This window comes from Benincasa hispida, chromosome 2, assembly GCF_027475165.1.
Source record: "Benincasa hispida cultivar pf3 chromosome 2, pf3_genome.v1.1, whole genome shotgun sequence".
Lineage (NCBI taxonomy): Eukaryota > Viridiplantae > Streptophyta > Magnoliopsida > Cucurbitales > Cucurbitaceae > Benincasa > Benincasa hispida.
The window spans coordinates 18,047,975-18,064,959 of NC_143479.1; the positions used below are offsets into that span (position 1 = coordinate 18,047,975).

At 33.5% G+C, this 16,985-nt stretch overlaps 1 protein-coding gene across 4 annotated transcripts; it reads right to left on the reverse strand.

Moving 5' to 3' along the window:
* Window positions 1–366: 366 nt before the first annotated feature.
* Window positions 367–6,192, reverse strand: LOC120071646 (putative E3 ubiquitin-protein ligase XBOS32). 4 transcript variants are annotated; one of them, XM_039024014.2, is made up of 10 exons: window positions 4,628–6,192; window positions 4,455–4,514; window positions 4,178–4,249; window positions 3,920–4,095; window positions 3,678–3,838; window positions 3,222–3,280; window positions 3,069–3,115; window positions 1,982–2,122; window positions 1,524–1,612; window positions 367–1,137 (listed from the first exon to the last, which is right to left on the reverse strand). In XM_039024014.2, exons 1-10 carry the CDS (start codon window positions 4,820–4,822, stop codon window positions 728–730), a joined length of 1,410 nt encoding a protein of 469 aa, XP_038879942.1. In that variant the 5' UTR covers window positions 4,823–6,192; the 3' UTR covers window positions 367–727. The 4 variants fall into 4 exon arrangements, with proteins under 4 accessions (XP_038879942.1, XP_038879944.1, XP_038879943.1 ...); XM_039024016.2 differs by lacking the exon at window positions 4,178–4,249 and having other exon boundaries at window positions 4,628–5,653; XM_039024015.2 differs by lacking the exon at window positions 4,455–4,514 and having other exon boundaries at window positions 4,628–5,557.
* Between the last annotated feature and the right edge of the window lie 10,793 nt (window positions 6,193–16,985).

The window sequence follows — 16,985 nt, forward strand, 5'->3', positions numbered from 1 at the left end:
TCGCTTCCACTACAAATCATATGCAATAAAAGGCATTGAACAAAATCCCTAAAACTAATATCGAAACAATAAAGAAATAAATGAATATTACATATTGAACATAAATAATCAACGAAGATTGATAATTCGGCTAATGAAAGAGTAGCATTTATACAAGATGCTCATTTACACCCAATTGTTTTTCAAGCAATATTTCTAGTACTCTACCACTCTTTTGTAGTATGACAACATCTGGGAGGAAGAATAGGAAAATTTTTCTACCTTTTCTGCCGTATGCTGTTGGTTTGGTTCACAAGATTTCCCAATAGAATGATCAAATGTTGAAAATTAATATTGACAAAATGTTTTAATAGAAGTGCAACGATATCATTGAACATCAAACCATATTTCATAAAACTTCCAACATCAATCTTGAAAATCTTGCATCTCATTTCAAATCTTTCAGAAAGAAGAAAAGTTATACACCAAGCTTCTGAACAGAAAGATCTAAATGACATGGTCTGGAATCCACTAAATGTTCTTATATGTACATTGCTTCTATATAACACCACAATGCCTGACCCACATTCAGTCAATGAAGGTCAAGATCAAACTATTAACAATGAAGGATTCAATAATAAAGAAATAATGAAATCACATAAAATATCAGCATCCACTCTTGGATTACATATTAATTAGCTATAGAAGAGAATGACCTGTGATAAGTTGACTGTTGGAGCCCTGGCCTTCAACATCTGGCCAAGTGGTTCTGCAAGTTCCGGTTGGCACAGCGTGGAACCAAAGAGTGGCATACATCCGGTGTTTTCCAACAGAGATTGATTGATGGAAGTCTCTGACAGCAAACGGAAACTCCCAGAGGAGTATAGTGGACACGACACAACTCGAGCGACCGTAGCTGGGTGGTTAAGGGGGTAGGTTTTGATGGTGTCTCGTGAGAACATTGGCACATTGAAAGTGACAAACTTGTTCTTGCAATCTTCTTAACAGGTGCTTTTCCAGGAAGCTTAACGAATGACACTATGCCATTGCGACAGAGTGGACAAGAAACTGATCCTGGAGGGCCACGAGAAATGGTTGTCCCGTAGTTTGTAGAACAGAAGTATAAAGCACATCTTGTACAGAATTCATGACCACAACCTGCAGGGGATTGGACTTTTTATCACACTCAACAACCCCACATACCAATAAACGTAATAGTTGGGTTGAGTATAGACTTTAGTTTACTACTTTCAATTTTGTCTCTCTTGTTATTTCAAAAGTTTGGTTTCAACTTTTATCTATATCGGCCCTTTTCAATCAAATCTTTACCATCACTACACTTTAAAATTCATTAAGAAGATAATTCGTTGTCTAAGATAGAAATAGCCCATGTTTTAAACATTGACGTTCAAACTTTTGCTCATGCTCAGCAAACTTGTTAAAACTTTAATGGAACAATTTAGCAACAGAATTGATGTTTTACATTAATAAGAATATCATAGTTCCCTAGTCAGGTATATGATATTGTTAAGTTAATAATGTACCTTCAGCAGCTACCGTACACTTCCTCTCTAAACAGACAACGCATGGATCCTGGCATCCGGGGGCAGACTTACTAGTCCATCCATATTCTCTGCGAATGGATCCAAAAAGGATAAAGAAATCAATTTCATTCATCATGACAACGTTCTAAATTAATTGAACGCAGCACGAGAGAACAATTTTCTAGCTTGTTCTTTGATTTTGTAAAAATTTACATTTTAGGACTGGTTCTAATAACTTGTCTTTAATATCTTGTTCCATGTCACCCCAATAAGAAATTAAAATTGAGGGCCAGAGTGGAGCATGTGGATCAAATTCCATGATGTAGTAACATGAAGTGGACAATATTGTCCTCAAAGTTGGTGGCTCCAGAATGAATAAATGAAGGGCAAGTCAATTCCATGTATATAAATTTCTCTGGAAGGATAAGCAACCGAAAGAAATAACGAATTCCAGTTACCTAGCAATTTGAACAATACTCATAAGCGGCAGAGATATGTAACGAGAGGGAATAAGTCTTGGCAGGTCTACAGGCTCTGCGGTGAGAATGTCCTCAAGCCAACTTTTATTCCATGTGCGAGCGACCATTAAAGGTGTCCAACTGTGTGGGAAGAAGAAAAATCAAGTGAAGTAGATGCAAGTTGACAAAGGAATTGATACAGGGATTGCTATACGATAACCATGCTAAATCAAGTGAATGTTACAATTCCATAAAGAAGTAGGGAATAATATTTCCATGAAAAAATGATCAATATAATCAAGGGATTATTATACCCGTGCTTAATTTAGTTTGTTTATTAACATATAGTATTCTCAAAATGTTATTGATGTGAAATAAATGACCCATTAATATCCTTGGAATAAGGGAACCGTTTGAATAAACCGTTCAACCCTCAAATTTATTATGTAATCGAGGCATTCCTGTAATGTGTTCAAATAACTAAAAAAGGGGAGTCCTCCAAAATTTCTCCACGGCTATTACTGCTTTCAATTTGAACCCCAATTCTAAGGCCAGCCAGACAATCACATAAGTTAGTATATGCTTATTAACAAGGCGGTTGACACTGTTTCACTTTAAAATTTTAATGGGAGTCCTCCAGAATTTCTGATGGAACCCAAATATTTGGCATTAGCATTATAATATACACAGAAAAACTACAATAACTCCGAGGCAATGTAAAGTTCTTTAGACTCTTCCTCTCTTGAAATCATTCTAGCCTAAACCAACTAAACTAATACCTACCTACACACTCATCCCAAAATCAATTTTTTGGCTAATAACTAATATACCCTTCCTAGCATAATAATATCCCTAACTTCTATCCTAATAGCATTCCTATCAATATCTCCATAGCCACTACTGCTTTCAGTTTAGAAAATAGTTCCCTAATGAGTGTCCAAGTAATTAAAGAACGTAAGCTCATTTCTTAAAAGTAATTTTTTATGTTCAGAAGATGACTTGCTAGGCACAGGTCCAAACATTAAAAAAAAAAAAAAAAAAAAATCAAGTTCAAATACAAAGAATAAGCCAAGTGGACAGTACGTACCCATTTTCATTTCTTGCGGTCAGACTGGCACCCCTGGCAATCAAAAGCTACACGATGAAATTGAAAACAATAAGTAATAGCCTCTCAACGAAGAAAAATAATACATTCATTTAATCCCATTTCTGATTCTTTTCCTTTAAATGAAACACATACTTGACAACATTTTGCATTACCACCGCATGCAGCATAATGAAGAGCTGTGCTCCCAGCACCTATCAAAGTTGCAACAGACAAGCTATTTATATCATCGCAAGAGATCATAAGAAATCAACTGTTCAATAACCCCTTTCTTTCAGTGCTATTCACTTGCCCACAGAATCGAAGGATAAGGTAAAATATTTTATAGAGGCAAGAGAAACAACATTTCATTTAACTACCACTTCATTTCAACATCCCATGACCATGCATGCTATAGCTCTAGCCTTTATATGAAAATAGAACCAAACCCAGAACGTAATGCAAAAATTTTAGAGGAATGTTTTGTTATTGTCAAAAGAAGTTAAAAAACATGTTAAATGTTGGATTAGGAAGGAAAATATAGGCCAACTTGAAAAAGAAGGCGTCAAGTTGAATTAGTGAAAGAGAAGGCATAAAATCAAAGGGGGAAACCTATTAGATCAATTATGGTTCCATCGCCTAAAGTCACCTCAGAAACTGATGCCCCAAATTCCAGAAGTAACTGCACGCTTTCAACTTGCCCATTAAGGGCGGCCATGTGTAGAGCGGTAATGCCTCCATCTGCCGTTTGGTTAATAATCTTTGACAATGCCCTAAATCACAAAAGTATGATGTTAATCAGCCACCATAAGCATTTCAACCTGGAAAATTGTCATGAGAAATTCAACATGTACCTATGATCAAACTCTAAGATTGATTCTTCATTGTCTGTTAATTGACTCATTATTTCCCTAAAATTAGGCATGCTTGGAATATAATCAGCAAGAAGAAGCCTGATGCACCGGGAATGACCATTTGTAGCAGCAAGATGTAGCGCAGTCCCTCCATTCAAATAATCTGCTTTATGGACCTAAAATGTGCAAAAAAATATATGAATGACTAATAAGTTGCTCACCTTATGAATGTGACAGCTAACATGATAAACTACTCACGTTGGCTCCAAAAAGTACTAAAATCAAAACAACCTCCCAGTGACCATGTTGACAAGCTTGCATCAGAGCAGTCTGTGTACCAAAGTGTAAGGACACAATGATGAACTCAAGATACATTATGAATTTAATCTTGAAATGCAGGAGATACAACTTGACGTCCAATAGCACAAATAATCAAATTATGTAAGAAATGAAATGGTGAAAAGAGAAGAAAATGCACATATGCTATAGATCCCTGAACTGAAAAGGGCAAATAATTTGAAGAAATTGGTAATACCTGACCCCTATAGTTTCTTATATTAATGTCAACTCCAGACTGAAGCAAAAGATAGACTATCTGCAAACATGTAAGAACAAGCACAATGACAATAGCCTATAACATTCGCTAATCTTAACAAAGTGAGAATGGCTTCAAAAACATCATCAGTGTGCATTTAAAGAGTGAAATACCTCATGATGGCCATGAGCTGCTGAGTAGTGGAGTGGGGAATTGCGCACACCAAAAGTAGAGTAGCGTGCCAACCGTGGATTATATTCCAACAAAGCTTGTGCTTCTTGAAAATCTCCATCTCTTGCAGCTGAAACTAAACGTTCCCCAGATGCAGAACATCCAAAGGAGTTTACCACAGCACTTAAAAGCTTCATGGCATTCAAATGTTTGAACTCGAAACTGAGAAATCAATTTTAAGAAACTAACAGCTTTGAAGAAGCTCCAGAGATGATGATCTCTTTCAAATGTATTTAGACAAGACTACCCAAAGTATGGATGGAAAAGAGACCTATCCATGCACCCATTTTTAATTTTTAATTTTTTGTTTTAACCAAACAAATAACAATTAAGAATGAAATCTCCAGACATCCAAAACAGTTGGTTGCAACTGCTAGAATTCCACTGACCCAAGATTCACCAACCTAAGATCATGAATCATGAGAGGCTATTCAGAAGGAAAAGGAAGACCTAGCTTCAAAGTTCAAACCAGATAACCTGTTTTGGGGCTAATGATTAAGAAATTAACCAAATTTCGTGAACTTCGAGATGTTAGAATCAAAAAGTAGATGATGAAATAGAAGTTTGTCATCCCCTGTCAAAGCCAACCCATTTCCAAATATCCAATGACAGAACCTACTTCCCGATTTCTAAATCTCCTCCAATGAAGAATATCAGGGCGATTATTCTAGAATACACAAAACGTGAGAAAACAATTTTGAAATATGGCTACAAGAAGGGTTCCTGACAAGGTAACGAAGAAAGCGGTTTCACCTGGAAAAGTCTGCAACTTCTTAGAGAAGATAGCCAAAGCTATGATGATTAGAGAAGAATGTTGCGACATTAAATCATAATTGCCATAAAAGTAAGAATGGAATGGAATGAGAACAAGAAATCACAATTGGGAAATTGTTTTAAATGGAGAAGATGACCTTTTCCTACACCCTCGCGTCAAACCGTGTCTCAATGATTAGATATTATGTTGGGTCAACTGGGTAGTTGAATTGTTGTTTTCCTCTCCAGGCGTAGTTGTCCCCCCAAGGGGGCCTTCCTCTCTTCGTTTCAGTCCACCGAGTTCCCGGGTTGACTCGTTTAATTATTCCAAGAATTTCCAAATCACTGCTTCCCTCCATAGTCCACCATTCCCTTCCTCCGTACCTCCAAGAATTGTCGTTGAATGGAAAATTCAACATTCACCCTCTAATTTATGCGCCAAGTTTTCTTCTTCACACCGGTGTATGACGAAGAGCACAACGATATGCGAATTGTATTTCCCTTCCAATATGTTTGAGAAATTACCCCTTAGTAACAAAAAGCACTAAAACCATACACATCCTTTCACGATTTGGAACATTGCGGGGGACTAACCAGCAGCCGCCAACACTCATTGAACGGTGAAAATGTGACTTCCACCGGACGGCGGCAGAACCATCGGATGACGGGCGGCGACTTGGACAGCAGCGGTGTGTTGGACGGATCTGCAATATCAAATTACACTACTACTTCGGAACCTCGCGCGACTATCCGTACTTTTTGTCAATGTGATATTCCAATTTTATCTCCAATTTAAAAAACTCTTCAAACTATCTACATTTCTTCTTCTTTCAACAATATCTTCAATTTTTCATTCCATAGGTATTCAATGCAACACTAACATTCTACCAACGTATTTATTCTCAACTAATATTCTACCGATAGTATTGAATAACATTGATATCAAGAATGAAATGTTACTCTTATTCATTTTTCGTCGAACCCACTACGAAGTTCTCCCATTGTTCTCTCAGAATTTCAGTACAACATCCTCATTGTCGATCGTTTTTATCTTTGTTCATTTCATTGTATCTTTGGCTATAAAGCAAGATTCGTTTGTCAGATCCAAAAACGGAGAGAAGGTAAGTAATATTCTATAATATTTCTTGTCCCCTAGATTTGTTTAGCATTGAATGAGCGATTGTATAGTAATATATAGACGATCATTTTTTACAATATAAACGCTCATTTAGTATTATATAAACGATCGTTTAGTACTATATAAACGATCGTTTATATAACATTTAAATGATCGTTTATTATTATATAAATAATCTTTTATATACTATTTCACGATCATGTAGTATTATATAAACGATCGTATATGTAATACTGAACAATCGTTTAGTAGTATATACGCGATTGCGTTCTAAGTAAACACTTATAAATAGTTGGGCGATCGTTTATCAATTACTCAATGATTTCTTAAAATTTGATTGGGTATTGCTTAAAATTTGCTAATTTGATTGCAGATCAACGATGATACTTATCAACGATGCTACTTCACATCTTTGTACAATTTGGTGGAGAATGGGACTAGTCGGGAAGCAATTATGTTGGAGGTCATATGAAAGGTCTGAAGGTTAGAAATGATATAATGGTCGGTGAATTAGTGAATATTATGCACCAACGACTAAATATCGATTAAGATATATTTGATATACACATCAAATGTTGTTACAATCTATTGATCCCGACTCCTCAATTGACATAGTCGATGATGAAGATCTTAGCTTCTTTTTAAAAGGCAGTGATGCATCCCAGATGTCGTTATTTGTATCAGTTACACCCCACAAAAGTCATGGAATACACACCGAGAATATGTACCAACAATGCAATCCAACGAATCAACCTATTCTAACTAGTCAAAACTTTGGATATGCAACCATTCCAACACGTAATATTTCTACCATGTCTTCATGGATAATCATATTGAGCCATGTAACTTAGGGGAGGAAAAAACACATTCTTACTCGATGATTCATAAGATGGAGCACGAGAACAAGTCCATCTAAGAACTCTAAGAATTGCAGTCTTGTTGACTTTGGTGGCTATGAACTTACTTGACGTGGATAAAATTCCATAAGCCCAAACCTATAATATGGGAGCTTTTATACACATACATAACACACAAATTAAAGTGAAATAGAAACAAAAGTACATACCTGGAATGCAAGTGTAAATCCCTTTATATAGTATGAGGCATGATGAGCATTTTTTACTTTCTTTGTCTCATGTGTCTTCTTCTTCTCGTGCATGATAGTCTTCATGCCATTCAATGTACGTTTGAAAAAGACGAATGACTAGTCATAATATCTAAAGACTTTAGGGTCATTGACAATCCTAAATGTTCTCAAATCAAATTGGGTTTTCTTGTTTTTTCCAATAATCACCGTTTCGATGAATATGCCAATGCAACCTTGACGACATCTTCATCATTTGTAAAAGTAAACTTCTCGAATGCATTCTCCACGTATTGAAAGAACTATCCTTATCATTTGGGTCCTTCGGTCAAAGAATAACTTGTCGCAGTTTCTCACTGCTTGTTTTTCTTTCTATTATTTCCTTAGTCGACCACAACCCAGTTACCAAATTAAAATAATCTTGGGAGAATGTTATCTTCTTCCCCAGTATGTTGAATGATATAACGTCTGGGTTTGCATCCATTACCTCCCTTAATAGAAAACAGTGAAAAAGTTGCCCATTAAATATAAGATCTATGTCCAACAGTGGACCAAAGCTCATAGTCCTAAACATTCTCATCTGCTCTTCTGTCAACTTATTCTTAATAACCGATGCAGTTTTGTGGACTTGGCAAAAAACTGTAGCAGGAAATATTTCTCAATAGGGATAACCATCTTAGCAACCTGTAACAAACGTATACATTACCACAATTAGTAAACAATCGCTTAAAACAATTAAATAATCACATAATAAAAACTAAACAATCGCATAACAAATAATTAAATGATCGCGTAACAGAAAACTAAATGATCAGATCACAAACAACTGAACGATTGCGTAACAAATAACTAAACGATCACGTAACAAACAACTAAACAATCACTTTACAAATGCCTAAGCGATCGTGTAACAAACAACTAAATGATCACATTACAAAGTGTTGAGGTTGATGCCCTAAATCTCGTAGGGTCCTATAGTTTGTAAACATGATTAAATAAACTCATTGTTATTTAATAAAATATGTGATATTTTATTCAAATTCATATCTATAAAATATATAATATTTTAGTTGCATTAACCACAAACCGATAAACTATCATCCAAGGTTATCTTTGTAACTTAAACATATATGTAGAGACATACGGGTGCATCATGTTTAAGTGATAACTTAAATGGTCTGTAATAGATGGATAAGGTTGGGTACCTTATCCTGATGACACTACGAGTATGACCCGCTTTGTAAGTGTTACAATTCTTGTAAAGTGCTACAAATGATCTGATCCTGCTCATCCATGCATAGACATGTGAGCGGGGATATTCTATACAAAGGAGTTTGTATAAGACCGAACCAAGAAATGTTTAATCTCATTATATAACATTGTTCACAATAGAGACTTACATTTCATCAGGATGACCATAGGTAACATGACTTGAATCCTAAGTGAGTTGTGAACTCCTACTTATGAGAGCGGTCCTTTGATTTGTATGGATGAGAGTGGCCAGATCGCCGACTCAACAAGTCTACCATTTTGAGGATTCGCCTGATTGGGGATTTGGAAACACAGCTACACAAGATGAAACTCACTCTTTCCTAAGGCAGAGGTAAGTAGATAAATTGCTCCCTTAAGGGTTGAATCCAGGTTTGAACAATGTGGCGCCACATCCTCTTCTAGGCCGAGAGGAGTTTAGTCATAGTTGGACTATGATCTATTGTTCATTGGAGGGATCAGTGGTACTTAAGGAGTTAGATGTAACTACAGGGGCTAAACGGTAATTTGGCCTAGTTGTACTTACGAGCAATTTGTGAAGGGGCATCACTGTTGATTGGTTATATCCAATGGACACATAAATATATCTATAGTGCTAAGAGTGCAGTTGTCGGTCTTTAGTGGAATGCCCGACAGTTAACGAATGGTGAATAATTTATTTAATTAAAGAGTTTAATTAATTATTCATATACCGTTGGAGCTTCAAGATACAGGTCCATGAGGTCCCCTTGGTAGTACAATAGAATTAATTGAGAATCAATTTTTGGATTAATTTGAATTATTCAAATTAGTAGAGAGATTTAATTATATATGATGTAATTAAGTTGTTTCAATTATATATGATATAATTATTATAATGTATTTGATACATTATAGCTTAATAAGAGGAAATAGATATTTGAATAAGATTCAAATATAGATTCTGTGAATTGGATTCAAAATTGTTAAATTTAATATAAATGTGATTTATATAAATGTCATTATTGTATGTGATACAATATTAAAACTACAGGTTATACGTTATATTTGATATAACATATAATTTAATATATATATAATATGATAAGTTAGTTATCATATTTATATTTATATTTATTATTATTTTAATAATAAAAGAGGAAGTTACAACTCTCTTCCCTTTCTTTTCTCTCCACCCATGTAAGTGGTTGGTGGTTATATTTAGCATGCAGAAAAAGAAAAGGTTTCTTCTTCTATTGAGATGATGAGAAAAGACAGAAGAGTTCTGTGTGTGTGAATTGGATTTTGTTGGTGAATAATTTCTATTCTTTGTTTATCTCCACAAAATTCCCTAAAATCCAAAATAGCCAGAGCCCACCGTTCCTGATCTCACCCTGAGAATATTGAGGAAACCATTGTGGTCGTGTTCGAACTTGTTCAAGGTTTTTTCTTGGAGAAAGTCTTCAAGTGGTTCGTGTGTTGTTCGAGGGAATTCTTGAAGAAAGATCTCCAAAGATGAGGTTTCTATGTTGGCAGATAGTGCAACAACGCATACTATACTAAAAAGCACAATATATTTCTCAAATTGATAATGATGAAAGAAAAAGTCAATAAAATAATAGGTCACGCAAACTTGATTGAAGGCTTTGAAAAAGAAAATATAATTTTATCTAGAAGAACAAAATTTACAATTGCTAATGCTTTGTTCTCTAGTAAGTCAAAGAGAATTTTACTAAGTTTTAAGGATATACTTTCTACTGGTTTATCATATAAGATTGGTAATGTGAATAATGTAAAGAAATTCTTCAATCCAATGAATTATCATGTGTTGCTTGCTTGGGAGGAGAAAATTCAAAAGTTGGAAAAGAAATTACATGGAACGCATCTTTACTGTCTCATTTAGATCCCCGTATAAATCAATGTGAACTTAAAGTTCAAAAGATAATTAATATGCAAAATATAGCAAATTAAATGTCAGATGCAAATAAAAATGCTAAGAAAGTGACTAAGTCACATATACCAACTCCAAATGTACTCTCTAAAATTGATATCCCAACGCAACGAGTAGTCATAACTAATGAATCAGCAACATTCCTGAAGCAGGGTAGACCAATAGGTTCCAAAGATAAAAATCCTAAAAAAAAGAAAAGTAGTCAATAACTCGACTGGGAATGTGGATATTCCAGAAGAAAACTGAATTTTGACTCCTTACAAGGATATTGAAAAAGATCAAATCTTCGAGGATAATAATGAGGTTTTGATAAATTATGTCATAACAGGAAAAAGATGGAACCAGACTGATATAGTTTTTGACAACATTTTTGCTTATAATATTACTTATGATATTATTTTCAGAATTGATGATAATGAGCTAGAATTTGTCAAAGAATTTCGAAATCGAAAAGATTGGCCTAAGTGGAAAGAATCAATTGAGGCAGAACTAAGCTCACTCTCAAAATGAGAGGTTTTTGGACCAGTAGTCCAAACACTAGAAGATGTCAAGCCAGTGGGATACAAATGGGTATTTATAAGAAAAAAAAGAATGAAAAGAATGAGATCACAAGATATAAAACGAGATTTGTTGCACAATATCTCTCGCAAAGACTTGACATTGATTATGATAAGACATATTCTCCCGTGGTAGATGCAATAACATTAAGATATCTGATTAGCTTGGTTGTGTATGAAAAGCTTGACATGTATCTTATGGATGTAATCACAACATATTTATATGGATCTAGACGAATGTGGTATAATCGTCTAAGTGAATACTTGTTGAAAGAATGATATAAAAATAACCCTATTTATCCATGTGTTTTTATAAAGAAATTACACTCAGGATTTGCTATTATCGCTGTATATATTGATGATTTGAATATAATTGAAATTCCTGAAGAGTTCTTAAAGGCAATGGAATATATAAAGAAAGTTAAGATGAAAGATCTCGGAAGAACAAAATTTTTCTTTGGCCTGCAAATTGAACATTTAACATATAGGACATTTATTCATCAATCAACTTATATAGAAAAGATTTTTAAAAGGTTTTATATGGACAAAACACACCCATTGAACATTCCAAAGGTAGTTCGATCATTAGATGTGAAAAAAGACATATTTTGACCTCGAGAAGAGAATGAAGAACTATTTGGTCCTCAAGTATCATATCTTAGTGTGATTTGTGCACTCATGTATCTTGCTGATAACACACGACTTGATATAACATTTTCGGTGAATTTATTAGCTAGATATAGTTTTTCTCCAACAAAAAGACACTGGAATGGAGTTAAACATGTTCTTCGTTATCTTCAAGGGACGGTTGATATGAGTTTATTTTATTCAAACAAATAAATTTTGATTTATTTGGTTATGTAGATGTAGGTTTTTTATTTAATCTATATAAGGCTAGATCTCAAACAAGTTATATGTTTACATATGAACGAACTACTATATCATGGTGATCCGTAAAGCAAACCATTACAACCATCTCTTCAAATCATGTCGAGATTCTTGCAATTCGAGGCTAGTCGAGAATGTGTATGGTAGAGATCAATGACTCAACACATTCATGAAACATGCAGCTTGTCTTCCGACAAATTTTCCAAAAGTGTTGTATGAAAACAATACAACATGCATAGCTCAAATCAAAGGAGGATAAATTAAAAGAGATACGATGAAGTTTATTTCACCAAAACTCTTCTATACCTATAATCTTGAAGAAAATGGAGAGATTATTGTTCAACGAACTTCTTCCAAAGATAACTTGGTAGACTTATTTACGAAAGCATAACCCGCCACAACATTCGAGTAGTTAGTGCACGATATTTGAATGAAATGACTTAGAGATCTTAAGTGATGTCTTTATGAGAGGGAGAAAAATATTGCACTCTTTTTCCCTTAACTAGGTTTTTTCCCAATGGATTTTCCTAGCAAGATTTTTGATGAGACAGTTGTTAATGTATATATGCTATGTATTTTTTTTTCCTTCACTAGGATTTTTTCCATTAGATTTTCCCTAGTAAAATTTTAATGAGGCATGTAACTTATATACCATGGGAATCTAAAGGAGAAGTATGGTAAATATTGAGAATTTAATTAGATTTTCATATGATATTAATTGCCTATTCTTCCCACTCACTTAGTCTTCCTTTACTTTAGCCTTTGGACTCTCTACTTCCTCTATTTTAAGCACATTTTACTTGGTGCCTACTCCATTGTAAACACTATAAATAAGAGGTGTGTAGACCTTTAAAAACACACCTCTCACATCTTGAGAATAAAATGGTTCTCTCCTTTACTCCCCATTTCTTTTGTATCGTTTTGTTGTTATTATAATATTATAGTTTCATAACAAAATTTTTGTTTTTTTGTTTTTTTATTCCTGCAATATTTATGTAATAATTTTTTAGTTTTTTTTTATTAAACTAAACATAAGAAGAAATAAGGGACAATTGCACTATTAGCAAAAAGTTATAGAAAAATTAAACTCGTGTCTCTCTCTTTTCATGTTTGCAAAAATAGTAAAAAAAAAAAAAAATCCATCCCAACCTAATTACTAAATGTGGAAGCCCAAAAAATTACCATATGCCTTCACCTTCATTTCACGCAAAACTAAAGCTTAATGCTCATGTCCAGTGCAATGCCTTTACCTTCATTTCCACTCGAGTGTCTTCATTTTCATTTCTCATTCAAGTCAATCATCACCTTCGTTTTTGGCCATTGGTTCTAATACTTGGGATTCATCCATAGCAAAATTACATGGGCAGTTGCAAGGCTATCAAAAAAGAATACTGAAATTAGGTCCATAGTCTAAATATATGATCTTTGTAGAAAAGGTAAAATAACAAATCCAATCCAATTGAAAAATAGTCAGATGACCAAAATGCCCTCACAGTTAAAAATATGTGATTGCATTTGATTGTCGTTTGAATACCATCTGATTACTAATGATACCAATTGTTATTTGATTGTTATCTGACTATTATCGAATTGTTATCTTATATTGATTGCTAATGATATCGATTTACTATTTGATTTTAAATTGATATTTGATATTAATTGTTATTTGATTGTCAATAATATTATTGATGATGTCATTTGATATCTTATTGTTGTCTGATTACTATTTGATACTAATTCTTAATAATATTGATTATTATTTGATACTAATTGTTATTTTATACTTATTGGAAATATTATCAACAATTCCTTATACATGTTTCTTTTCTTGCAAAGACACATCATCGGTACACTTTAATAATATTGCAAATTTTCAATTGCACGTTTCAAGTATTTCCCACAATTGAAATTTGCAAAATCTCCACTACATTGTCCTAGTGTGTAAATCACTTTGTCTCTCAATGATATCAATTGCTATGTGATTGATGTCTTATTACTATATAATATTGATTGCTAATGATACTAATTGCTATTAGGTTGTTGGTTTATTACAATTTGATAATGATTGTTAATGATACTAATTGTTGTTTGATACTTATTGTTATCTTATTTCTACATGATTACTGATTGATTTCTATCTAGTAGTGATTCTACTCTCGTGTATAGGCACGAAATTCTTCGTGGGTCATAGTGAATCAGAGACAACAAAGAGATCGAAGGCATGAGATGGGCATTAAGAGAGAGAGAATCAAAGACGACAAAGAGATCAAGGGCATGAGATGCATAGGCCATGGGCATGAATCTGCATTTTTTTTCGACATAACTATTTTTTTCCCTCAAATTTTGGCTTGGTTTTTTTAACCATTGATGAAAAGTAGATTACAACAAAAAAAAATAAAATGGTTATCAAACATGGTCTAAGTGATTGAGTTATGTTTAGGTAGATTATCAATTTCATTAAAAGCAATGATGGCCAGTTACATGTTTTAGTCAATTTCTTTCACAGTGGCCTTCACTTCTAACATCTTTATCGACTACTTCTTTCTTTCTTTTCTTTCTTTCTCGTGTGTGTAATTTATGAATAGAAGATTATTATATTATATAATCATAAGTGGAGAAATTAAAAAGTGAATATAATTCTATGACTGCCAAATCGAAATGAGAATGGAATTACATGAGTAAAATTAAATAGGGATCATGACAATGAAGAAATTGGAGCAAAAATACACGAGAAACTTTTGAATGCAATTGGAAGATTTTAAATTGATTAAAAAACTTGTAACGTGAGAAACCTGAGAAACCTATGAAGAAAATGATGTGAAATTTGGGCAATAAACAAAATTTAAGATTTTAAAATTTTGACATATTTGTCCAATCACAAGTATGAATGACACACTTACCACTTTAAAAATGTTACCCACTGCAAACTCTCAAGAAATAATTTCTTAAATAATTTCTTGAGAGTTTCTTTAAAAAAATAAATTATCAAATAATTGTTTCAACCAAAAATAATTACGTTTTAGAATTTCTTATTCAATTTTGAGAGAAGTAGATTAAAAAACTTTTACCCCATGCAAACGTCATCTTAAGACAAGTTCTTTTTTTGGGAGACTCTTCTTTGATTTTTTCAGACAGGGAGATGGGCTAGCTTGAGGGTGAGGCGTTGGCTGACGGTGGGCCTCAAGTTGTTATTGGGCTGCCGGCTGCGGCTCGAAGGCTCGATTTTGGTGATTTTCTATGGCAAATTTTCCGGGAATAATCAGTTATATATAACAGTAATTACATACACTATCTTTTGAAAAAAAAAATCTTATTTTTATTGATTAGTCTTTTTTATTTTGAATCATATAGTTTTTTTTTTTTTTTTTGTTTTAAAGCTTTATTGGGATGAAACATGTTCTTATTTTTCTTTTCCCTAAAATCCTCCCATCTGGATTTTTAGTTACACTACAAATAATTTTGCTATTTGTAGATTTTTTTTTAGCATAAATCTTGATTTTCTTTTACATTATCTTCCTACACTTTTCGAATTTTAAAAATTGAATGCAATCTTTTTAAAAATCGAATGTAACATTTTTTTTAATTATCATATTTGATCTTATCTTCAATTTCAAATTTTGTTTTATCTACTTTTTCAATTTTAATCTTTTTCTTATTGATTTTATTTGTTGTTCTCAATCGACGACAGTCTACTTTAGAGGCTTGACTTAAACGACCAATAGTTCAAGTAGCAGATTTCCAAAGTGATTCCTATCGAATCATTGTGAAAAGGTAGGTCAAGCATATAGATGGTGTTCGTATAACCTGTTTGCCTTGGGGGGTTTTATATCCACCTTAATCGATTCGATCAAGGAAAGATGTACCATCGGTTTGTTTCTCTTCTATTCATGAGATCTCCATGATTGACATCAACGCCACATCATGTTTGGTTAGTAATTTCAATTGATGATTTTTAATTGGAATTTTCATACTCCAAATCAAGAAAAATATTGTTACAGAATTTTAGGTAAGTTCAAAAACAATATAAATGATTTTGGTTAAGTGATAAGTGATTTTCAATTGCAGTGTATTTGTTTTTAAGTTTATTGTATTTGTTGGACGTAGTTTGGAAACTAATTACACTGTATTTATAGGTCACATAAATATCTCATCAGAATTAATTTTTCTTTAACCCTAAAATGCCCATTTGAATTTTTAGTTATGCTGCAACTAATTATGTCATTTGTAGCATAAATACTGATTTTCTCTTAAATTATCTCTCTACACTCTCGAATTTTAAAAATTGAATTTATTTTTTGTTCTCAATCGACGACAAGTCTAATTTAGAGGCTTGACTTAACCAATCAAATCCATTGGTGCATAGATGAAGTCCCAAAGTCTCTTCTTTCCAAAGTGATTCTATGGTATGGAGCCATTGTGAAAAGGTATGCCAAGCATATGGAAGGTGTTGGCAGCAACCAGTTTGTCTTGGGGGATTCGATTTATGACCGTACCATTGTTGGCGGAGCAGCCGATTTCGGAGAGAGAAATGACAACAACTTGATTGGAAAAGAGGTTGGTGCAGGGCATGAATCTGGCCAACCGATAGTCTTAGACGTTTGTTTTAATTACATTGTAGTGTTTTAATTACATTGTAGTATTTTAATTACAATGTAGTTACGAATATTTCTTGATAAGTCATTTGCAATTTCATTTGTATGGC

Coding starts and splice junctions, on each gene's coding strand:
- LOC120071646 (XM_039024014.2), bottom strand. CDS start 4,822: ATGAAGCTTTTAAGTGCTGTGGTAAACTCCTTTGGATGTTCTGCATCT. Junction 3,839..3,919: donor ATCTTAGAGTTTGATCATAG/GTACATGTTGAA, acceptor TTTGTGATTTAG/GGCATTGTCAAAGATTATTA. Junction 3,116..3,221: donor GTAATGCAAAATGTTGTCAA/GTATGTGTTTCA, acceptor TTCATCGTGTAG/CTTTTGATTGCCAGGGGTGC.